Source organism: Lithobates pipiens, unplaced genomic scaffold (genome assembly GCF_037356315.1).
Source record: "Lithobates pipiens isolate NorthernLeopardFrog02 unplaced genomic scaffold, aLitPip1_a1.2 Scaffold_55, whole genome shotgun sequence".
Lineage (NCBI taxonomy): Eukaryota > Metazoa > Chordata > Amphibia > Anura > Ranidae > Lithobates > Lithobates pipiens.
The window spans coordinates 584,319-609,549 of NW_027507877.1; the positions used below are offsets into that span (position 1 = coordinate 584,319).

At 49.1% G+C, this 25,231-nt stretch overlaps 1 protein-coding gene across 1 annotated transcript in view; it reads left to right on the forward strand.

The window, feature by feature from the left end:
• Window positions 1–25,231, forward strand: part of LOC143957706 (hydroperoxide isomerase ALOXE3-like) — a 261,902-nt gene that overhangs the window by 46,806 nt on the left and 189,865 nt on the right. The window contains exon 2 of the mRNA XM_077467399.1: window positions 17,332–17,511. Within this exon, the coding sequence (XP_077323525.1) occupies window positions 17,332–17,511 (180 nt within the window). The remainder of the gene's footprint in view (window positions 1–17,331; window positions 17,512–25,231) is intronic.

Genomic DNA, 25,231 nt, shown 5'->3' on the forward strand with positions numbered 1-25,231 from the left:
ATTCAGGAGGGCATACACTGAAACACTGGCGGGGGATTCAGGGAGGGCATACACTGATAGACTGGGCGGGGATCAGGAGGGCATACACTGATACACTGAGAGGGGATTCAGGAGGGCATACACTGATACACTGAGGGGGGATTAGGAGGGCATACACTGATACACTGGGAGGAATTCAGGAGGGCATACACTGATACACTGAGGGGGATTAGGAGGGCATACACTGATACACTGGGAGGAATTCAGGAGGGCATACACTGATACACTGAGGGGGGATCAGGAGGGAATACACTGATACACTGGGGGGTGGAGAATTCAGGAGGGCATACACTGATACACTGGGCGGGGGGATCAGGAGGGCATACATTGATAAACTGGGGGGGGGGTTCAGGAGGGCATACACTGCTACACTGGGGGGGGGGGATTCAGGAGGGCATACACTGATACACTGGGGGGATTGAGAAAGGCATACACTGATACACTGGGGGGGATTCAGGAGGGCATACAATGATGGGCAGGGATTCAAGAGGGCATGCACAGATACACTGGGGGGGGGGATTCTGGAGGACATACACTGATACACTGGCGGGGGATTCAGGAGGGCATACACTGATACACTGGGGGGGGGGGATTCAGGAGGGCATACACTGATACACTGGGGGGGGATTCAGGAGGGCATACACTGATGGGGAGGGATTCAAGAGGGCATGCACAGATACACTGGGGGGGGGGTGGATTCTGGAGGGCATACACTGATACACTGGGGGGGGATTTAGGAGGGCATACACTGATACACTGAGGTTGGATCAGGAGGGCATACACTGATACACTGGGGGGTGGAGAATTCAGGAGGGCATACACTGATACACTGGGGTGGGGGGGGGGGGGGGTTCAGGAGGGCATACACTGATACACTGAGGTTGAATCAGGAGGGCATACACTGATACACTGGGGGGGGGGGGGGATTCAGGAGGCATACACTAATACACTGGGGGGGATTAAGGAGGGCATGCACAGATACACTGGGGGGGGGATTCTGGAGGGCATACACTGATACACTGGAAGGGATTCAGGAGGGCATACACTGAAACACTGAGGGGGGATCAGGAGGGGATACACTGATTACACTGGGGGTGGAGAATTCAGGAGGGCATACACTGATACACTGGGCGGGGGGGATCAGGAGGGCATACACTGATACACTGGGAGGGATTCAGGAGGGCATACGCTGAAACACTGAGGGGGGATCAGAAGGGGATACACTGATACACTGGGGTGGGAGAATTCAGGAGGGCATACACTGATACACTGGGCGGAGGGGATCAGGGAGGGCATACACTGATACACTGGGGGGGGGGGTTCAGGAGGGCATACACTGATACACTGGGGGGGGGATTTTTCTCCGTCTGCAGAGGCGGACAATAGCGGGTGTCTGCGGATGTTCATGTCGGCATGTGTGAAAGGGGCCTATCAGTGTATGCCTTCCTGATCCCCCCTCAGTGTATGTCCTCCTGAACCCCCCACCCCCCCCCCGTGTATCAGTGTATGCCCACCTTAATCCCCCCAGTGTATTAATGTATGCCCTCCTGAATTCCCCCCTGTGACAGACCTATCTGGGACAGAGGCTCTTGGAGGGGACTGAACGCGAGCCTCTTGCGAACTGATCATGGACCCTCGCATTTGGGGGGACGGTACTCTTTGTGAGCTGTATGCCTGGGGACCCCTGAGGTGGATTTACTTGGATTCAGGCCCCACCCCCCCCCCCCCCCCCAAGACACACAGACTCTGGATATGTATATGCCATCTTAGCAATAGACTGAATCACACTTTTGGGACACAAACTCTTAGATGGTGATGTCACCAACTCCACCTGCCTGTTGTCTTGTATAATGTAAATGAGTCTAGTCTGGCTTGACAGAGATTCTGAGTATTTCACCTATTGTTGTTTTGTTGTTTGGGCTAATTAACCTGCAATTTTATGAAGGAGTCCAGTGTTGATTTAGATAATTAGCTCAGGTTAATTCTGTTTCTGGCTACAGTTGTATTGTTAGAATAATATGAGCAGGAGAGGGGACCTCCCCTTCTACTGTATTATAAATACTTGTCATTTTGGTTCTAATAAATCAGTCCATGTTAGCAGTGAAACAAGTCTTGTCTTGTTTTGTGCTTGAGAGCATCTGATATCTATATTCAGACTGGGAGGAAGTGGTATATGACTAAAACGGAGTGTAGGGATGTTTTGCCAAACCCCCTCCTGAATTCCCTTCTGAATTCCCTCCCAGTGTATCAGTGTATGCCCTCCTGATTCCCCCTCAGTGTATCAGTGTATGCCCTCCTGATCCCCCTCAGTGTATCAGTGTATGCCCTCCTGATCCCCCTCAGTGTATCAGTGTATGCCCTCCTGATTCCCCCTCAGTGTATGCCCTCCTGATCCCCCTCAGTGTATCAGTGTATGCCCTCCTGATTCCCCCTCAGTGTATCAGTGTATGCCCTCCTGATCCCCCCAGTGTATCAGTGTATACCCTCCTTATCCCCCCTCAGTGTGTCAGTATATGCCCTCCTGATCCCCCCAATGTATCAGTGTATGCCCTCCTGATCCCCCCTCAGTGTATCAGTGTATGACCTCCTGATCCCCCCCAGTGTATCAATGTATGACCCCCTGACCCCCCCTCAGTGTATCAGGGTATGCCTTCCTGGTCCCCCTCTCAGTGTATTTGTGTATGCCCTCCTGATCCCCCCCCCCAGTGTATCAGTTTATGCCCTCCTGATTCCCCCCTCAGTGTATCAGTGTATGCCCTCCTGATCCCCCCCAGTGTATCAGTTTATGCCCTTCTGATACTCCCTCAGTGTATGCCCTCCTGATTCTCCCTCAGTGTACCAGTGTATGCCCTCCTGATCCCCCCTCAGTGTATCAGTGTATGCCCTCCTGAATCCCCCCAGTGTATCAGTGTATGCCCTCCTGATCCTCCCCCAGTGTATCAGTGTATGCCCTCCTGATCCTCCCCCAGTGTATCAGTGTATGCCCTCCTGAATCCCCCCCAGTGTATCAGTGTAATCTCTCCTGAATTCCCCCTCAGTGTATCTCTACATACTACTGACCTCTGTACACTGCCCTACATACCACTGCCCTACATACTACTGACATACTACTGACCTCTGTACACTGCTCTACATACTACTGACCTCTGTACACTTTCCTACATACTACTGACCTCTGTACACTGCCCTACATTCATACTGACCTCTGTACACTGCCCTACATCCATACTGGACCTCTGTACACTGCCCTACATCCATACTGACCTCTGTACACTACCCTACATGCTACTGACCTTTGTACACTGCCCTACATACTACTGACCTCTGTACACTGCTCTACATCCATACTGACCTCTGTACACTGCTCTACATACTACTGACCTCTGTACACTGCCCTACATACTACTGACCTCTGTACACTGCTCTACATCCATACTGACCTCTGTACACTGCTCTACATACTACTGACCCGTGTACACTTCCCTAAATACTACTGACCTCTGTACACAGCCCTACATACTATTGACCTCTGTACACTGCCCTACATACTACTGACGTCTGTACACTGCTCTACATACTACTGTCCTCTGTATACTGCCCTACATACTACTGACCTCTGTACACTGCTCTACATCCTACTGACCTCTGTACACTGCTCTACATTCTACTTACCTCTGTACACTGCTCTACATACTACGGACCTCTGTACACTGCCCTAAATACTACTGTGACAGACCTAGCCGGGGACCGAGGCTCTTGGAGGGGACTGAATGCCAGCCTCTTCCCTTGTGATTATGGGCCCTGGCATTTGGAGGACTGTGCTCTTTCTGAGCTATATGCCTGGGGGCCCCTGAGGTGGTTTTACTTGGATTCAGGTCCATGCCACTCCCCAAGACACACAGACTCTGGCTATGTAAATGCCATGTTAGCAATGGACTGAATCATAGTGTTGGGACACAGACTCTTGGATACTGATGTCATCAACTCCAGCCACCTGTCTGTTGTCTTGTATAATGTAAATGAGTCTAGTCTGGCTTGACACAGATTGTAAAGTGTATTACACCTATTGTTTTTTGTTGTTTGTGCTAATTAACCTACAATTGAATGGAGGAGTCCAGTGTTGATTAGATAATCAGCTCATGCTAATTAGGTTAGGTTTTAGTCACCCCGCTGTATATATTTTGTGCGAGATCTCAAATAAAAGGTCGATTCCTGATGTACCCCAAGACTGGTTTCGTCTAGTTCTTGGGGGTTCCTATAGCCAGATCCATTGGCATTGTGTTCCAGGACTTAAGCGGTATACTGATGGAAGCACTCAATCGGAGTGTGGGGGATCGGTTCCGTCACATTGGTGGCAAGCAGTGGGTTGCTTCCTGCAGTCTAGGACATCCAAACCTCCACTTGGATCCAAGATCAGGATAGCAGACTTAGGTCACCCCAGCGGAGATATGGACCTGGCATCAGAGTTCCCGGGCTGCTGCGGATCGTCCTTTCAGCATACACCAGGACTGTGTCTGAGGATGAATATCTGGAGCTCAGGCAGCGGATTCGGGTGGAGCTCTGGATTGGAGCCCTCCAGCTCGCTGGTATAAAACAGGGCAAGTGCTTTCCAACCCAAGAGCAACGGGCCAGTGACCAACGGGCATTGCGGATGGCATTCCTGGGAGAGCAGCCCCAGGAGCAATGGATGACTGATTTGGACAAGCTGGTCCAGCAGCAGAAGGTAGAGCTGGACAATCATTATCGGGCTCTGCAATGGCACGCAGAGCAGGGATATTTAGGGGAGACAACAGAATGCTCTCCGGAGGGATATGACTTTGGAGGCCCTGGATTTATGTGGGAGAGCCTTACAGATCATTTTGTGTTCGGCGATGAAGGGGAACCTACCCTTGAGGACCAGCGAGAATATAGAGAGGCTATGCTCAGTCTTGCATGGGTCTCAGAGCTTAAACCTGATCTGGACCATTTGTTAAGGAAGGAACAGCATCTGGAAAGGGCATACAGGAAACTGCTTGAACACGTTCAGCAGCGTGCCAGAGAATCGGCAGTGGAAACTCCGGAGATTGTCGTCCCCAAAGCTGAAGTGCTGACAACAGGGCAGAGTTCTGCTAACTTCTGCCCAGCACCAACAGTGGCTTTGGCCTTCTTTAGAGAAGAGGTAGTCGGCCTTTCTCCCACAACACTGACAGGGACATGTGATTTTCTGCCAGCAGCATCTATGGAGTTACAACAAACTTCTCCAGCTGAGGATCTGGTAACTGAACAGAGGGTCCAAGACCTCTGTCCCACACTTTTAGCAATTCCAGAGACTGGGGATTTAATAGACGTTTCTGTAGAGGAGGAACCACCTAGCAACCCCCAGCAGAAGTGCTGGCAACAGGGCAGAGTGCTACCAACCTCTTCCCAGCACCGGCAGCAACTGTGGAGTTCCAGGGAGCTGGGGCAGTCGGCTCATCTCTCCAGCCACAGATTACAGAATGTATGGACTTAATGGACTGTTCATCAGAGGATGTAATAGATTATGCATCACCTGCTCAAGTACTTGCAGCAGGACAGAGTACTGCAGAACCCTGCTCCAATCCCATGGCACTTTCAGAGGCCCAATGTGAGAAGGCGATGGTCCCTCTCTCCCAGTGGATTTCAGAGAAGCAGACATTTTTCCTCCCCAACAAGGGTTCGTGCACCTGGGAGACAATACCAATGAAAGGGAGTTTCAACCGCAGACGGCGCCCCAGAATGATGACACCAACCCAGCTGAAGCGCTGGAAACCGGGCAGAGTGCTACCAATCTCTGCCCAGCACTGGTAATGGCTGCAGAGTTCCAGGGAGCCAGGGCAGTCGGCCTCACTTCCCTAAAGTCAGCTGGAGTGGATGATGTGGGGTCCTCAGCTGAAGTGCTAAAAGGGCAGACTGCTGCTGGCCCCTACACACAACTGCAGCTTGACCTGATATTGGTGGATGGGTCTTCAGTCTCCACTGGTATACCCCAGGGATGCTAGGCAGTAGGCCCAGATCCCCAAGAACTTGATGGAGTGAGCCCAGTCACCCTGTCTTCTCTCCAGTGGCTGAAAGGACTTCAGGGAGAAGGGCCGGTCCACACCTCTCCCCAGCATCAGGCATGTTCTCTGAGAGAGGCAGAGGTTGGCTGGGTGAGGAATACTCTGTTTGGGACACTTTATTTGGGGTACTGTGTGGATACCAGCATTAGAGGACTGTAACCCCTGACTAACTTCGGAGTCAACCCGTCTGGGGTCTCCTCCTGTGTTAGTCTCCTGCCGAAAGGGGAGAAATGTGACAGACCTAGCCGGGACCGAGGCTCTTGGAGGGGACAGAATGCCAGCCTCTTGCTTGTGATTATGGGCCTTGTCATTTGGGGGAACGGTGCTCTTTGTGAGCTGTATGCCTGGGGACCCCTGAGGTGGTTTTACTTGGATTCAGGTCCGTGCCCCCCCAAGACACACAGGCTCTGGATATGTAAATGCCATGTTAGCAATGGACTGAATAACACTATTGGGACACAAACTCTTAGATGCTGATGTCATCAACTCCAGCCACTTGTCTGTTGTCTTGTATAATGTAAATGAGTCTAGTCTGGCTTGACACAGATTCTGAAGAGTATTTCACCTATTGTTGTTTGTGCCAATTAACCTGCAATTGAATGAAGGAGTCCAGTGTTGATTAGATAATTAGCTCATGCTAATTAGGTTAGGTTTTAGTCACTAGTGATGGACGAACTTCCGACGGGACGTTTCGCGAACGCGAAACGCGAACGGACACAAACGTTCGCGAAAACGACCGTTCGCCGCGGGCTCCATTGACTTCAATGGGAGGCGAATTTCGCAAACCTTTAGGTCGAATTTGCGGCCACGGGGTAATTATTAGGGGGTAGCACGTAGTCCCACCACCTGGACAATAGCATAATACATGTATGAGGTGAATTTGGGATCGATAACTACAAGCATTTTTTTTTTATTTGGGAAATTGTTCTGACAATTCAGGACTATGGAGCTAATGAAGGCAATGGAGGAGAGGGAAGGTCAGGGACCAGGGTAGGCAAACAAGAGGGTGCAGGAGATACAGAGCACTGACAGCAGCACCGTAATACAGAGCACTGACATCAGCACCGTGACATACAGCGCTGACAGCAGCTCCGTGACATACAGCGCTGACAGCAGCTCCGTGACATACAGCGCTGACAGCAGCTCCGTGACATACAGCGCTGACAGCAGCTCCGTGACATACAGCGCTGACAGCAGCTCCGTGACATACAGCGCTGACAGCAGCACCGTGACATACAGCGCTGACAGCAGCTCCGTGACATACAGCGCTGACAGCAGCTCCGTGACATACAGCGCTGACAGCAGCTCCGTGACATACAGCACTGACAGCAGCTCCGTGACATACAGCGCTGACAGCAGCTCCGTGACATACAGCGCTGACAGCAGCACCGTGACATACAGCGCTGACAGCAGCTCCGTGACATACAGCGCTGACAGCAGCTCCGTGACATACAGCGCTGACAGCAGCTCCGTGACATACAGCGCTGACAGCAGCTCCGTGACATACAGCGCTGACAGCAGCTCCGTGACATACAGCGCTGACAGCAGCACCGTGACATACAGCGCTGACAGCAGCTCCGTGACATACAGCGCTGACAGCAGCTCCGTGACATACAGCGCTGACAGCAGCTCCGTGACATACAGCACTGACAGCAGCTCCGTGACATACAGCGCTGACAGCAGCTCCGTGACATACAGCGCTGACAGCAGCACCGTGACATACAGCGCTGACAGCAGCTCCGTGACATACAGCGCTGACAGCAGCTCCGTGACATACAGCGCTGACAGCAGCTCCGTGACATACAGCGCTGACAGCAGCTCCGTGACATACAGCGCTGACAGCAGCTCCGTGACATACAGCGCTGACAGCAGCTCCGTGACATACAGCGCTGACAGCAGCTCCGTGACATACAGCGCTGACAGCAGCTCCGTGACATACAGCGCTGACAGCAGCTCCGTGACATACAGCGCTGACAGCAGCTCCGTGACATACAGCGCTGACAGCAGCTCCGTGACATACAGCGCTGACAGCAGCTCCGTGACATACAGCGCTGACAGCAGCACCGTAAGCAGCCCCAGGAGGAAGTCAGCACAGCACAGGGATGGTGTGATCCCCTCATAATAAGAACCCCCAGGAGGAAGTCAGCACAGCACAGGGATGGTGGGAGCCCCTCATAATAAGAACACCCAGGAGGAAGTCAGCACAGCACAGGGATGGTGGGAACCCCTCATAATAAGCAGCCCCAGTAGAAATATGACACCGCTCAACCTCTTCAAAGAGGAGGGTAGGGGCATATAGTACGGTGTGCTTTTTTGGGTCAGGGAAGTGAGCCAAATGAATTAAGAAGGTCTGTGTGCTTGATTCCAAAAATTGTTTATAGACATATACATGGTCTACTGATCACATGTGTTGAATTCCTCCGAGATCCATGCCTCATTCATTTTTAGAAATGTGAGGTAGTTAACACTGTGGTGAGCTAGGCGAGTACGCTTATCGGTCACAATCCCCCCTGCTGCGCTGAACGTCCTTTCGGACAGGACACTGGATGAGGGGCAAGCCAACAGTTCGATTGCAAATTGGGCAAGCTCTGGCCAGAGGTCAAGCCTGCCCACCCAGTAGTCTAGGGGTTCATCACTCCTCAGAGCGTCCACATCGGCCGTTAACCCAATGTAGTCGGACACCTGACGGTCTAGGCGTTCCCTGATGCTGGATCCGGATGACACCTGTCGATGGGTCGGCTGAAAGAATGACCTCATATCCGAAGTCACCAACACATCTTCAAACCGGCCTCTTCTTGCAGGCGCTGTTGGATTGGTACCCGCAAATCCTTCTCTGGGAGTGGGAATTGCTCCTCTGCCAGCGCACGCAAAAGCAGAATGCAGCATTTCTCGAAGCAAGGCCTGGAAGTGCTGCATTCTGACAGCCCTCTGCGACGGCGGTAACATTTCCGCCATTTTGTGTTTGTACCGGGGGTCTAAGTACGTTGCCACCCAGTACTGGTCCTTGACCCTCATGCTTTTTATACGGGGGTCCCTATTAAAACACTGGAGCATGAAGGCCCCCATTTGCACTAAAGTGGAAGCGGTGTGGTGGCCTGGCTCCTGCTCATCATCCAGGATAATGTCGTCCTCTTCATTCTCCTCTCCCCATCCTCGCACAACAGGGATCCCAGAAAGGTTTAAAGCATGCTCTTCTTGCTCCTGCTCATCCGCCCCGGCACCATCCTCCTCTGACTCCTCATCAGACTCCTGTTGTTGACTTGTCTCAGATAGAGTAGCCCCCCCTGGGAATTCATCCAGCATTGCGACTTCCTCATCTTCCCGCTCCTGCTCCTCCACAGCCTGATCAATGACACGACGCAATGCACGCTCCAGAAAGAAGGCATAAGGTACCATGTCACTGATGGCGCCATGGCTGCGACTGACCAGTTTGGTGATCTCCTCAAATGGCCGCAGAAGTCTGCATGTGTCGCGCATGAGCAGCCACTGGCGCGGTGAAAAAAAACCCAGCTCCCCAGAACCGTTTCTTTCGCAGAGTTCATACAGGTAGACGTTAACTGCACGTTTCTGCTGGAGCAGCCTATCAAGCATATAGAAGGTTGAGTTCCATCGCGTCGGGCAATCGCAAATAAGACGTCTGACCGGCAGATGGTGTCGCCGCTGAATGTCAGCAAGGCGAGCCATGGCCGTGTAAGATCTTCTGAAATGGGCCGAGATTTTCCTTGCCTGCCGCAAGATGTCCTGGACCCCAGGGTATTTGACAAGGAATCGCTGCACGACCAAGTTTAAGACGTGTGCCATGCACGGCACGTGCGTGATTTTGCCCTGTTTCAATGCGCTAAGCAGATTGGCACCGTTGTCACACACCACTTTACCAACTGTCAAATTGAGCGGTGTTAGCCACTCATCTGCCTGTGAACGCAAAGCTGAAAGGAGTGCCGGGCCAGTGTGGCTCTTTGCTTCCAGGCACAACAGACGCAGCACGGCATGGCAACGTCTCACCTGGCATGTGGAATAGGTTCTGGGGAGCTTGGGCGGTGCAGTGGAAGAGACGCTAGCAGCGGAAAAGGAGGAGGCAGCTGAGGAGGAGAGGGAGGAGGATGGAGTAGGAGGAGGAGAAGAAGAGTCAGGCCTGCATGCAATCCGTGGCGGTAAAACCAAATCTACACGGGTGCCACGGGTTACATGCTTGACGGCCGTCAGAAGGTTCACCCAGTGGGCAGTAAAACTGATATACCTTCCCTGCCCGTGTTTGCTAGACCACGTGTCTGTGGTCAGATGTATCTTGGCACCGACACTGTGTGCCAGAGATACATTCACTTGCCGCTGAACATGGCCATATAGCTCTGGGATGCCCTTCTCTGAGAAATACTTCCTTCCTGGGACCTTCCATTGTGGTGTTCCAATGGCCACAAATTTGCGAAAGGCCTCCGAGTCCACCAGTTTATATGGCAGTAGTTGGCGGGCTATGAGTTCTGACAAGCCAGCCGCCAACCGTTGGGCAAGAGGGTTATCCGGCGTCATCATTTTTTTACGCTCAAACATTAGGCCCACGGAAGCCTGCCTTTTTGCAGAAAAATGTGAGCTTGGCGTGATGGAAGGTGGAGTGGAGGACAATTGTGAGGAGAGAGGAGAAGGAGAAGTAGAAGACGAGGCTGGACGGTGAGAGCCTGCAGTGTGGCTTTGTGTGTTCCGTTGCTCCCACTGGGCTCGGTGATGGCTGCTCATGTGCCTTCTTAAGGCGGTCGTCCCTAGGTGAGTATTGGGCTTACCGCGACTAACGCGTTGACTGCAAAGATTGCAGATGGCAACGCTATTGTCAGCAGCGGACACGTTAAAAAAAGCCCACACTGCGGAGCCATGTGCCGGTGTCCTGGGAGCGCCAGATGTGACCGTACATGGTCGATGACTCGCTCCTGATACATTTGCAGTCTGCTTTGTCCCTGCTGTGCAATGTAAGTCATTGCTGCTTCTCCTCCCTATCTGCTGGTCCATATCTCCCTCTGAACTCCCCTCCTCTTCCTCTCTTGTGGGCACCCACGTGACATCACTAGACACGTCATCATCAACGTCACCTTCCCCACCGCTATAAGTAGAGTAGGCAGCAACACCGGGGACCAACCTCCTCCTTGGGCTGATCTGGGTACTGGCGTCAGACTGCTGAGTAGCGCTTGTTGCTACCTCCTCTTCCTGATCCAATACCAAGAGTGGCTGCGCATCAGAAATGTCCTCTTGATATGGATCGGAAAATAATTCCAGTGACTCAAGCGGAAGGTATGTGGTGGTGGTGGTGGTGGTCGTGTTGTTGGTGGTAGTGTCTTTGGGGGTGCACATAGCAGAGAGTGAAGAAGAGGGTGCAGATCGAGAGGATGAGGAGGGTGCAGAAGAGTAAGGCTGAGCGAGCCACTCAACCAAGTCTGGTGCATCCTTTAAAGTAATTGAACGCACCTTCTGCAACTTCCCACTTTGGCTCAAGCCTGTTGCTCCTGCCCTACCCCTACCACCCCTGCGGAAGGGCCTGCCTCTTCCTCTGCATGTCATTTTTTAAATGACCCTGTGACAAAACTCTTAGTCCCTATACCGCTGAAGGACTGCTGCAGTATAGGTGAGCGGTCAGCAGTGGTGCACGTCAACCCTATCTATTGTGGACCTATAGCGGTCCTTACAGAACAGCAGACTGTACCGCACTCAAGCCTATGTACCGTAGCACCCTATACCAAGTTACCAGTCCTTATAAGAACTTTTGTGGACCAAGCAGGTTGTGTATTAGTGTTTAGCAGACTGTACGTCAGTCCCTATACCGCTGAAGGACTGCTGCAGTATAGGGCAGCGGTCAGCAGTGGTGCACGTCAACCCTATCTATTGTGGACCGATAGCGGTCCTTACAGAACAGCAGACTGTACCGCACTCAAGCCTATGTACCGTAGCACCCTATACCAAGTTACCAGTCCTTATAAGAACTTTTGTGGACCAAGCAGGTTGTGTATTAGTGTTTAGCAGACTGTACGTCAGTCCCTATACCGCTGAAGGACTGCTGCAGTATAGGGCAGCGGTCAGCAGTGGTGCACGTCAACCCTATCTATTGTGGACCGATAGCGGTCCTTACAGAACAGCAGACTGTACCGCACTCAAGCCTATGTACCGTAGCACCCTATACCAAGTTACCAGTCCTTATAAGAACTTTTGTGGAACAAGCAGGTTGTGTGTTAGTGATTAGCAGACTGTACGTCAGTCCCTATACCAATGAAGGACTGCTGCAGTATAGGGCAGCGGTCAGCAGTAGTGCACGGCAACCCTATGTATTGTGGACCGATAGCGGTCCTTACAGAACAGCAGACTGTACCGCACTCAAGCCTATGTACCGTAGCACCCTATACCAAGTTACCAGTCCTTATAAGAACTTTTGTGGACCAAGCAGGTTGTGTATTAGTGTTTAGCAGACTGTACGTCAGTCCCTATACCGCTGAAGGACTGCTGCAGTATAGGGCAGCGGTCAGCAGTGGTGCACGTCAACCCTATCTATTGTGGACCGATAGCGGTCCTTACAGAACAGCAGACTGTACCGCACTCAAGCCTATGTACCGTAGCACCCTATACCAAGTTACCAGTCCTTATAAGAACTTTTGTGGACCAAGCAGGTTGTGTATTAGTGTTTAGCAGACTGTACGTCAGTCCCTATACCGCTGAAGGACTGCTGCAGTATAGGGCAGCGGTCAGCAGTGGTGCACGTCAACCCTATCTATTGTGGACCGATAGCGGTCCTTACAGAACAGCAGACTGTACCGCACTCAAGCCTATGTACCGTAGCACCCTATACCAAGTTACCAGTCCTTATAAGAACTTTTGTGGAACAAGCAGGTTGTGTGTTAGTGATTAGCAGACTGTACGTCAGTCCCTATACCAATGAAGGACTGCTGCAGTATAGGGCAGCGGTCAGCAGTAGTGCACGGCAACCCTATGTATTGTGGACCGATAGCGGTCCTTACAGAACAGCAGACTGTACCGCACTCAAGCCTATGTACCGTAGCACCCTATACCAAGTTACCAGTCCTTATAAGAACTTTTGTGGACCAAGCAGGTTGTGTATTAGTGTTTAGCAGACTGTACGTCAGTCCCTATACCGCTGAAGGACTGCTGCAGTATAGGGCAGCGGTCAGCAGTGGTGCACGTCAACCCTATGTATTGTGGACCGATAGCGGTCCTTACAGAACAGCAGACTGTAACGCACTCAGGCCTATGTACCGTAGCACCCTATACCAAGTTACCAGTCCTTATAAGAACTTTTGTGGACCAAGCAGGTTGTGTGTTAGTGATTAGCAGACTGTACGTCAGTCCCTATACCAATGAAGGACTGCTGCAGTATAGGGCAGCGGTCAGCAGTAGTGCACGGCAACCCTATGTATTGTGGACCGATAGCGGTCCTTACAGAACAGCAGACTGTAACGCACTCAGGCCTATGTACCGTAGCACCCTATACCAAGTTACCAGTCCTTATAAAAACTTTTGTGGACCAAGCAGGTTGTGTGTTAGTGTTTAGCAGACTGTGCGTCAGTCCCTATACCGCTGAAGGACTGCTGCAGTATAGGGCAGCGGTCAGCAGTGGTGCACGTCAACCCTATCTATTGTGGACCGATAGCGGTCCTTACAGAACAGCAGACTGTACCGCACTCAAGCCTATGTACCGTAGCACCCTATACCAAGTTACCAGTCCTTATAAGAACTTTTGTGGACCAAGCAGGTTGTGTATTAGTGTTTAGCAGACTGTACGTCAGTCCCTATACCGCTGAAGGACTGCTGCAGTATAGGGCAGCGGTCAGCAGTGGTGCACGTCAACCCTATGTATTGTGGACCGATAGCGGTCCTTACAGAACAGCAGACTGTAACGCACTCAGGCCTATGTACCGTAGCACCCTATACCAAGTTACCAGTCCTTATAAGAACTTTTGTGGACCAAGCAGGTTGTGTGTTAGTGATTAGCAGACTGTACGTCAGTCCCTATACCAATGAAGGACTGCTGCAGTATAGGGCAGCGGTCAGCAGTAGTGCACGGCAACCCTATGTATTGTGGACCGATAGCGGTCCTTACAGAACAGCAGACTGTACTGCACTCAGGCCTATGTACCGTAGCACCCTATACCAAGTTACCAGTCCTTATAAAAACTTTTGTGGACCAAGCAGGTTGTGTGTTAGTGTTTAGCAGACTGTGCGTCAGTCCCTATACCGCTGAAGGACTGCTGCAGTATAGGGCAGCGGTCAGCAGTAGTGCACGGCAACCCTATGTATTGTGGACCGATAGCGGTCCTTACAGAACAGCAGACTGTAACGCACTCAGGCCTATGTACCGTAGCACCCTATACCAAGTTACCAGTCCTTATAAGAACTTTTGTGGACCAAGCAGGTTGTGTGTTAGTGATTAGCAGACTGTACGTCAGTCCCTATACCAATGAAGGACTGCTGCAGTATAGGGCAGCGGTCAGCAGTAGTGCACGGCAACCCTATGTATTGTGGACCGATAGCGGTCCTTACAGAACAGCAGACTGTACCGCACCCAAGCCTATGTACCGTAGCACCCTAGACAGACCAAGTTACCAGTCCTGATAAAGAGCTTTGTGGAACAAGTGAGTTGTGAATGATTAGCAGACTGCAGCAGAAGGGCAGCAGTCAAGTATAATATTCTTTCTATATTTGGAAGAAAGAATATTATACGTGTACAAGCCTATTACCGTACCACTGATACCAGTCCTGAAAAGAACCTTTGTGGAACTAATAGTAACAGCAAGTCTTTAAAATTATCCTCACTGCCTGACACACTGCTTCCTGCCTGTCCCTATACAAATTGGCAAAAAAGAGTAGGCTGGAACGATTAGCTGGAACAGCTCTTTTGTGGACCTGATAGTAACAGCTAATGATGATGATGATGATGATGATGAAGAAAGACTAATCTGGCTGAGCTGTCCCTAAAATAGCAGCATACAGCGCTCTGTCCCTTTATCTAAACTGACAAAAGAAACTCAGGCTGCTGACCTAACACCTATACCAGTCCTGAAAAGAACTTTTGTGTACCAAATAGCTAGCGTTTTCTCTGTCCCTACTCCACACAGGATCCTTTCCCTACAGTGACAGAAGAAAGAATGTAAAATGGCCACCGGATCGGGTGTATTTATAGGTTAGGGGGAATGTCCAAGTGTCCATGAGCTGTCATGTCTCAATTGGTTGTCCTGTAACACATGATAAACGTGTCACGAAAGGTTAAAGTTCTTGTATACATTAAACACGTAAGTCCGCCGGGGCGAACGACGGAAAAAGGCGTTCGAACCCGCGGACGGCGAAAGTCGGAAATTCGCCGCGAAACGACCGCCGGGCGAACCGTTCGGCCATCACTATTAGTCACCCCACTGTATATATTTTGTGTGAGATCTCAAATAAAGGTCGATTCTTGATGTACTCCAAGACTGGTGTTGTCGAGTTCTTGGGAGTTCCTATAGCCAGATCCATTGGCGTTGTGTTCCAGGACTTAGGAAGAGGTATACTGATGGAAACACTCAAGCAGAGTGTGGGATGGGATCCGTCACAACTACTAACCTCTGTACACTGCTCTCCATACTAATGACCTCTGTACACTGCTCTACATACTAATGACCTCTGTACACTGTCCTACATCTTACTGTCCTCTACACATTGCTCTACATACTACTGACCTCTGTACACTTCCCTATATACTACTGACCTCTGTACAATGCTCTACATACTACTGACCTCTGTACACTGTCCTACATCTTACTGTCCTCTGCACATTGCTCTACATACTACTGACCTCTGTTCACTTCCCTACATACTACTGACCTCTGTACAATGCTCTACATACTACTGACCTCTGTACACTGTCCTACATACTACTGACCTCTGTACACAGCCCTACATACTATTGACCTCTGTACACTGCCCTACATACTACTGACGTCTGTGCACTGCCCTACATATTACTGACCTCTGTACACTGCCCTACATATTACTGACCTCTGTACACTGCTCTACATACTACTGACCTCTGTGCACTGCCCTACATATTACTGACCTCTGTATACTGCTCTATATACTACTGACCTCTGTACACTGCTCTACATACTACTGACCTCTGTGCACTGCTCTACATACTACTGACCTCTGTGCACTGCCCTACATATTACTGATCTCTGTATACTGCTCTATATACTACTGACCTCTGTACACTGCTCTACATACTACTGACCTCTGTACACTTCCCTACATACTACCGACCTCTGTACACTGCTCTACAAACTACTGACCTCTGTACACTGCCCTACATACTACTGACCTCTGTACAATGCTCTACATACTACTGACCTCTGTACACTGTCCTACATCTTACTGTCCTCTGCACATTGCTCTACATACTACTGACCTCTGTACACTTCCCTACATACTACTGACCTCTGTACAATGCTCTACATACTACTGACCTCTGTACACTGCCCTACATATTACTGACCTCTGTACACTGCTCTACATACTACTGACCTCTGTGCACTGCCCTACATATTACTGACCTCTGTATACTGCTCTATATACTACTGACCTCTGTACACTGCTCTACATACTACTGACCTCTGTGCACTGCCCTACATATTACTGACCTCTGTATACTGCTCTATATACTACTGACCTCTGTACACTGCTCTACATACTACTGACCTCTGTACACTTCCCTACATACTACCGACCTCTGTACACTGCTCTACAAACTACTGACCTCTGTACACTGCCCTACATACTACTGACCTCTGTACACTGCTCTATATACTACTGACCTCTGTACACTGCTCTACGTACTACTGACGTCTGTACACTGCTCTACATACTACTGACCTCTGTACACTGCTCTACATACTACTGGCCTCTGTACACTGCTCTACATACTACTGGCCTCTGTACACTGCTCTACATACTACTGACCTCTGAAGACCGCATTACACTGTATTATACATTAAATTCAGTTCTGTAAGCAACACCTTATTTTCTGGCAGTGGCCCTGCCGAGATTAGACTCTGGATCCGCCCCTGCATCACATGCATAGATAATTCAGTCTTAAAATATATCCTATGTCCAAACAGGATTGGTTCATGCTACTGATGTTGCAATTAGTTGTAGGCGTGAACTTGTTGTAAAAGAGAAAGATATAGCTGACTGTTCAAACTGTACTTGCGTCTTGCAGAGCTGCTTTCTTAAAGAGTCCTCTCCTAAAATGTCGAAGACTTATAAGTTGGAGGTAAAGACGGGGACTGACCTGGCTGCTGGCACCTGTAGTGATGTCTCTATTGTCCTTGTGGGGGTGAATGGAGAAAGTGAAGAACATCGACTGTTCCATAAATGGAGCAACTTCATATCTGGAGCTGTGAGTATCACTACATAGTCCTGACAGTATTTGTAATGGGTTACAATGGCATTACAGCAGCTTTAGCAGCCAACGCAGCTGCTATGGAGGGGGGGGGGGGGGCCCTTAAGGGAGGCTGGTATTGGAAAACGACAGTTGTAAGAAGATTGCGTTAGGGTTATAAAGTTATTGTGTGCAGGAATATTAACATAACAATTATATTTAAATATGCAATATTTATAATAATATAATAATATATAATATAATATATTGCAATATAAAAATATTGCAATGGTCATTATTACTACTATATCTTGTCTATATCTTATCTTTTTAACCACTTCAATACCGGGGGGGGGGGGGGCACTTAAACACCTTCCTACCCAGACCAATTTTGAGCTTTCAGCGCTGTCGCACTTTGAATGACAATTGCGCGGTCGTGCTACACTGTATCCAAATGAAATTTTTATCATTTTTTTCCCCACAAATAGAACTTTCTTTTGGTGGTATTTGATCACCTCTACGGTTTTTATTTTTTGTGCTACAAATAAAAAAATACCAAAAATTTTGAAAAAAAAAATGTTTTTTTTTGTTTCAGTTTCAAAACTTTGTAAATAAGTACGTTTTCTCCTTCACTGATGGGCACTGATGGGGCTACACTGATAAGGCAGCACTGATGGGCACCAATGATGTGGCACCAATGAAGTGGCACTGATGAGGTGGCATTGATGGACACTGACATGTGGCACTGATAGGTGGCACTGATGGGCACTGATAGGCGGCACTGATGAGTGGCACTGATGGGCGACACAGATGGGCACTGATAGGTGGCACGGATTGGCATGGATGGGCGGCACAGATGGGCATGGATAGGCGGCACAGGTGGGAATGGGTGGGCACTGATAGGTGGCACGGATGGGCACTGATAGGTGGCACAGGTGGGCATTGATAGGCAGCACAGGTGGGCACTGATAGGCGGCACAGGTGGGCACTCATAGGCGGCATTGTATTATGTTATACTGTACTAATGGATGCCAATCAGTGCCAAACAATAATGCATGCCAATCAGTGATGCCCATTGTGGGCACTGATTGGCATCCATTATGGGTACTGATTGGCATCAATTGTGGCACTGACGGCATCCCTGGTGGTCTAGGTAGGATTACCTTTTGCTGGGCATCCCTGGTGGTCTGGTGGCGTCCCTGGTGGTCCAGTGTGGGCATCCTCGGGGGGGCTGTGCTGATAATCGATCAGCACAGACACCCCCCTATCAGAGGAGCAGCCGATCGGCTCTCCTCTACTCATGTCTGACAGACGCGAGTGAGGAAAAGCCGATCACCGGCTCTTCCTATTTACATTGTGATCAGCCGTGATTGGACACGGCTGATCACGTGGTAGAGTCTCCGTCGGAGACTCTTTACTGAGATCGTAGTTGTCGGGTGTCAGACTGACCCCCCGCAACAACAATCGCCGCGATGCGCGCCCCCGGGGGCTCATAATCCTGATCACGTCATATGACGTCCGGTCAGCATTATGCAACCACTTTGCCACCGTCAATTGCCTATAGGGCGGGCGGCAAGTGGTTTTAACTACTAGACTACCGCCTTTTTTTTTTATTTTATTTTTTTTTTTCTATAAAGTTGATAGAACATAAAATCAAAAACAGAGTAACAATGACATAGTCTTCTGGATGTATTAATAATATAATGGTAATGCAATACATTTTACATTAGAACAATACTATTTATATACCAACAATATGTTATCCGGTAGAACAGACATAAATGATTTATTTGTATGTTTTGTAAAAGTATATATATATACTGTATATTCATTTTCCAATGAGTAAGTTATATGAGATAGAAGTAATATTCTGAGTTTGGGGGATAAGGGGGGAAAAAGGGAGAGAGTAGACTTGCGCACAACAGAAAATTTCGTTTAGTTTTCGGTTCCTTGTCATTCGTAAAATACATCATTTCGTTCTGTTATATTCGTTATGTTCCATTAATACGTTTTCGGATAATTCATTTTTATTCATAGAGTGTCGAATTCATTCGTTTGTATTCGTTGAAATTCGCTATTTATGTATGTATAGACATTCCTGATAATGATTCGTAGTTTGGAAAGTCGTTTGTTTATTGAATCTTTTAAACACACACAATGACAACGTCTCTCCTCCTCGGCTCTCATACAACACAACACCCTTCTCACTCAGTTCTCAGGAATGCACTTTGCCAGTAATCCAACCTCCGGCACAAAATTAATTAGCTGATTGGACTATAAGATTTACTTTGAGATGACCTTTTGTTTCATGAGATCTTTAAAGAATTACCAAATTCATTCGAATTCATTCATTATATTTCTTTCGTATTCGTTGTTATTCGTTATTTTTTTATTCGGGTGCATCCGAATGTCCAAAAGATGCAAAATTCGAGCCGAATTTCGATTCGTTACGAAACTAATTGCACAAACCTAGGAGAGAGAGTGAGGGAGGGAAGTGAAAGAGATGGTACAATGAAGTATAGACCAGCGAACCCGTTTTACAAACTTTTGTATACTAGCTTAGTCTATTGTATATTGAGTGTTTTATAGACTGAGGTGTTTTTGGATCCTAACCAGTTGTACCAAATCAATGTGAATTTAGTTATTTTTCCCTGTGATATGCTAATCAGTTCTTCTATTTTTTTCAATGTTATTTATTCTACGAAACCATTCTTTTTTTGTTGGAGTAACATTCAACATTCAACCGCCAGTGGCAGGGGACGCAGTGTCTTGCTGCATTTATCATGAACATTGCTAGTGATTTTAGATACTGATTTTTAGAGATCGGATTGTGCTGGGTCAAGCCTAAGATTTTTCTGAGGTGGTGATTGAGACTGTAATTTCATATACCATTTTCCAAGATGGTCCGGATCAGTGGGCAGGACCACCATATATGTATCATCGAGCCTTGGTCATGTTTACATCTCTAGCCAGGGCTGGATTAACCACTAGAGATCCGCGCTATAGCCAAATGACGGCTACAGCGCGGACCTCCTTTGCCGGGACTACGTCTATTGACGCCGTTCCGTGCACGAGCGGCCTGCGTGCCCCCTGAGGGGCGCGCGCGGCGCGCTCTGTGATCGGCAAGTCTATGAGACTCACCTGATCACCGATCCGTGCAAGGGGTCGATCCCGACCCCTTACCACATGATCAGCTGTCAGCCAATGACAGCTGATCATGTGATACAACAGAGCCGGTAATCGGCTATTATTCCACCTCGCGCTGACAGCATGAGGAGAAAAAAAAAAGAGCCGATCACCGGCGGCCGTGATCGCCCCGATCATGTCCAGCTTACCAGTGCCCACCTGCCCACTGCCAGTGCCACCTCAGAATAAATAAGTGCCCCCATCAGTGCCCATAGTGCCACCCAGCAGTGCCCACAGTGCCACACATCAGTGCCCACAATCTGCCTCAACAACGGTGCTGCACCCCAGTGCCACATATCCATGCCCATCAGTGTCATCTACCAGTGCCCATCAGTGCCCAGCAGTGCCACCTATCAGTGCCCATCAGTCCCATCTATCAGTGGTACCTATCAGTGCCCCTTAGTGCCACCCATCCGTGCCACCCATCCGTGCCATGTTATCTGTGCCCATCTTTGCCCATCAGTGCCGCCTTATCTGTGCCCATCAGTACTGCCTTATCTGTGCCTATAGGTGCCACCTTATCGTGCCTATTAGTGCCACCTTAACTATGCCTATCAGTGCCCACCAGTGCAGCCTATCAGTGCCCACCAGTGCAGCCTATCAGTGCCGCCTCATCAGCGCACTTCAATGAAGGAGAAAAATGACCCGTTTGCAAAATTTTATAACAAACTATTAAACATGATTTTTTTTATTTTTTATTATTTTGCATCTTTTTTTGTTTGTTTAGCAAAAAATAAAACTCTGAGCTGTAATTAAATACCACCAAAAGAAAGCTCTATTTGTGGGGAAAAAAAATGATAAAAATGTCATTTGGGTACAGTGTTGTATGCCCGCCCAATTGTCATTCAAAGTGCATCAGTGCTGAAAGCTGAAAATTGGTCTGGGCAGGAGGGGGGTTTAAGTGCCCAGTAAGCAAGTGGTTAAGAGCATCATGTGCTTGGTGCTGAGGATTTTGGTGGACCTTTTACTGGGCACCCTTATGTGTTTCCAGGAGCCCGTGTTGGCATGCGCCCAGACTCTAAAGGGTGCATGCCAACTAGAGAAGCCTGGCATCTGGCCAGGTTTGCCATAAGGGCCGTGCATTGGCGTGTGCACTCTGAGCTTAAAGAGTGCAGCCGAGAGGGCCAAACACTATGGAAGCCCCAGAATTCTGCAAGAGCCCTGCACTGGCGTGCCCCAGGCTTTCCGTTAGGACTGCTCATGCGGCGCCCAGGGCTGCTGTTAGAAATCACGGGGCCCCGTACAGCCTACACTAAAATTATTATTAGCGGAACACAAACATAACAGAGAACCTGTGTAAATGAGCCCTTTTATAATAGAACAGGGAGGAGGAAGCAATTACAGGATCAATGCCCTGTGTCTCTCCCTGCAGCAGCTAAAAGCTGGTGGGAGGGAGAGAAACCAGCTTTTATCTGCTGCAGAGAGCCGCACAGGGCATCTTTCTGTAATTGCTCCTCGTATCGACAACACTGATTCCTCTTGCTGTTCGGAGCTCTCTGTGTGCCGGGGCCCCCCTACAGGAGCACTGGTGGTCCCCCCCCTATCAACAGCCCTGGCGGCGCCTGTTATCAATCCCATCACACTGCCCAGGCGGTGCATGCGGAATGCAAGGCCCGTGAGGGGAGAACTCTGTTGGCCCATTGCTTTTCATGAGCAGTGTGTTCTTTTTGGGTGGCTGAGCCTATATTAAGGTAGGGGGCCTGGAGCTGCAGCTCCAATAGCCCCTACATTAATCCAGCCCTGTCTCTAACATTTATTGGATATTTGAGGTGAGAATTTATGAAGCAAGGAGGGAGTTCTGTACCATCTTGTTATAATTTTTAAACCACACTCTTGGGTGGCTACATTCAGAGAGCCTTTGTGAGCATGCATATAGATTGTCTCCCAGTCTGTTTGTGATAAGTTTATGTCAAGATCCTGCTCCCATGCTTGACATGCCCTATTGGAGGAGTCTGTTTTACCCTCAAATAGTGAATTGTACAAAGTGGAAATGATATGTCTTTGTTAATTTTTTCATTTTTTTTTTAACATGGGTCTTCTAGGGCCGTAGAGGCTCTAGACCAGGATTGTACAGTTTCTTTTCTGGTCAGGAAGTGTCCAATGTGAGATTATATTTGGACGAATTTCTTTGTTTAGCGCCTCTCTAGAGAGAAGTGTTCCTTTTTTAACCACTTGAGACCCGCGCTATAGCCGAATGACGGCTACAGCGCGGACCTCCTTTGCCGGGACTACGTCTATTGAAGTCGTCCCGTGCACGAGCAGCCTGCGCACCCCCTGAGGGGCGCGCGTGGCTCGCTCTGTGATCGGCCAGTCTATGAGACTCACCTGATCACTGATCCGAGCAATGGGTCGATCCCGACCCCTTACCACGTGATCAGCTGTCAGCCAATGACAGCTGATCATGTGATACAACGGAGTCGGTAAACGGCTATTATTCCTCCTCGCACTGAGAGCGTGAGGAGAAAAAAAAAGAGCCGATCACATCAGTCCCGATCACGGCCAACCCTGCCAGTGCCCACCTGCCCCCTGCCAGTGCCCACCTGCCCCCTGCCAGTGCCATCTCATTAAAAAATAAGTGCCCCCTGTCAGTGCCACCCAGCAGTGCCCATAGTGCCACCCAGCAGTGCCCACAGTGCCACCCAGCAGTGCCCATAGTGCCACCCATCAGTGCCCACAGTGCCACCCATCAGTGCCCACAATCTGCCTCAACGGTGCTGCACCCCAGTGCCACATATCCGTGCCCATCAGTGTCATCTACCAGTGCCCATCAGTTCCGCCCATCAGTGCCACCCATCAGTGCCCAGCAGTGCCACCTATCAGAGCCACCTATCAGAGCCACCTATCAGTGCCCATCAGTCCCATCTATCAGTGGTACCTATCAGTGCCCCTTAGTGCCACCCATCCGTGCCACCCTATCTGTGCCCATCTTTGCCCATCAGTGCCGCCTTATCTGTGCCCATCAGTACTGCCTTATCTGTGCCTATCGGTGCCATCTTATCTGTGCCTATTAGTGCCGCCTTAACTATGCCTATCACTGCCCACCAGTGCAGCCTATCAGTGCCCACCAATGCAGCCTATCAGTGCCCACCAGTGCAGCCTATCAGTGCCGCCTCATCAGCGCACTTCAATGAAGGAGAAAAATTACCTGTTTGCAAAATTTTATAACAAACTATTAAACATGATTTTTTTTTTTGCATCTTTTTTTGTTTAGCAAAAAATAAAACTCCCAGCTGTAATTAAATACCACCAAAAGAAAGCTCTATTTGTGGGAAAAAAATGATAAAAATGTCATTTGGGTACAGTGTTGTATGCCCGCGCAATTGTCATTCAAAGTGCATCAGTGCTGAAAGCTGAAAATTGGTCTGGGCAGGAGGGGGGTTTAAGTGCCCAGTAAGCAAGTGGTTAAAGAAATGTTTAGTTAGGATATCTTTATGAGACCAAATAGTTGTAAGGAAGTTTTGTTCTGTTCCTGGGGGGGGGGGGAGTCTGGATTGTTCCTTAGTGGGGAGAGCGGGCCAAACCATGGTGAGGGGATTCTGGGTTTGAAGGTACTTCTAAATATCTCTAGAGTGGGACCTATGAGAGGGTGGGTTTTGGCGGCTATTGGATGATGTTTTGGGTGTATCCATGGAAGGGATTTAGCAGGTTGGGAGAGTTGTATTTGTTCCAGTGACACCCATTCTTAAATATATGATGGCTGTTCCCAGGGGTCAAGTCCTGGGGAAAAAAGTGTGGGAACTCCCACCCAAGATGCACTCCCCCACCAAAAAAAATAAAAATAAATAAAGGTACGCTCATATGCATATATTTTTCACAGAAAATACAGTACATTTATTGTAAAGTGCCAGTTTACAAATACAAAATAAGTTAACTTGTCAAACAGAATAATCAACACAATGGGTGATGATCTTTCCCTCGCAGGGAATTTCTAACACAAATACACCCTGTTCCAAATTCAAATACAGCAAATTAGAAAATATCACACAAACTGGAATAACGTTGCCCTTGCCGTGCAAGATTATCGGCAACGGATCAAAAAACTCACGGATCGGATCATTCCTTGGATCTGAGTCACAGATCGGATCTTTTTTCGGATCAGCAAATAATAATTGAATTTGCAAAAACCTGTGAAAAATGTCACCACCATATAGTCCCCACTGCAATATACATCTCCCCTACTGTAATATCCATGTCATCTCCCCCAATAATATTTTGGCTGAGCATGGATGGGTATGGCTGGGTATTAGCAGAATATGTATTGGCAGGGTAAGTATTGGCAGGGTATTGCAGAATATTGTCAGGATAAGTATTGGCAGGGTATTGCAGAGTATTGGCAGGGTATGGCAGATTATTGCTGGGTATTGCAGATTATTGGCAGGGCATTGCTGGGTATTGCAGGGTAAGTATTGCAGAGTCTTAGCAGGGTAAGTATTTCAGAGTAAGTATCGGCAGGGTATGTATTGCAGAGTATTGGAAGGGTATTGCAGAGTATTGGCAGGGTAAGTATTGCAGAGTAAGTATCGGCAGGGTATGTAATGCAGAGTATTGGCAG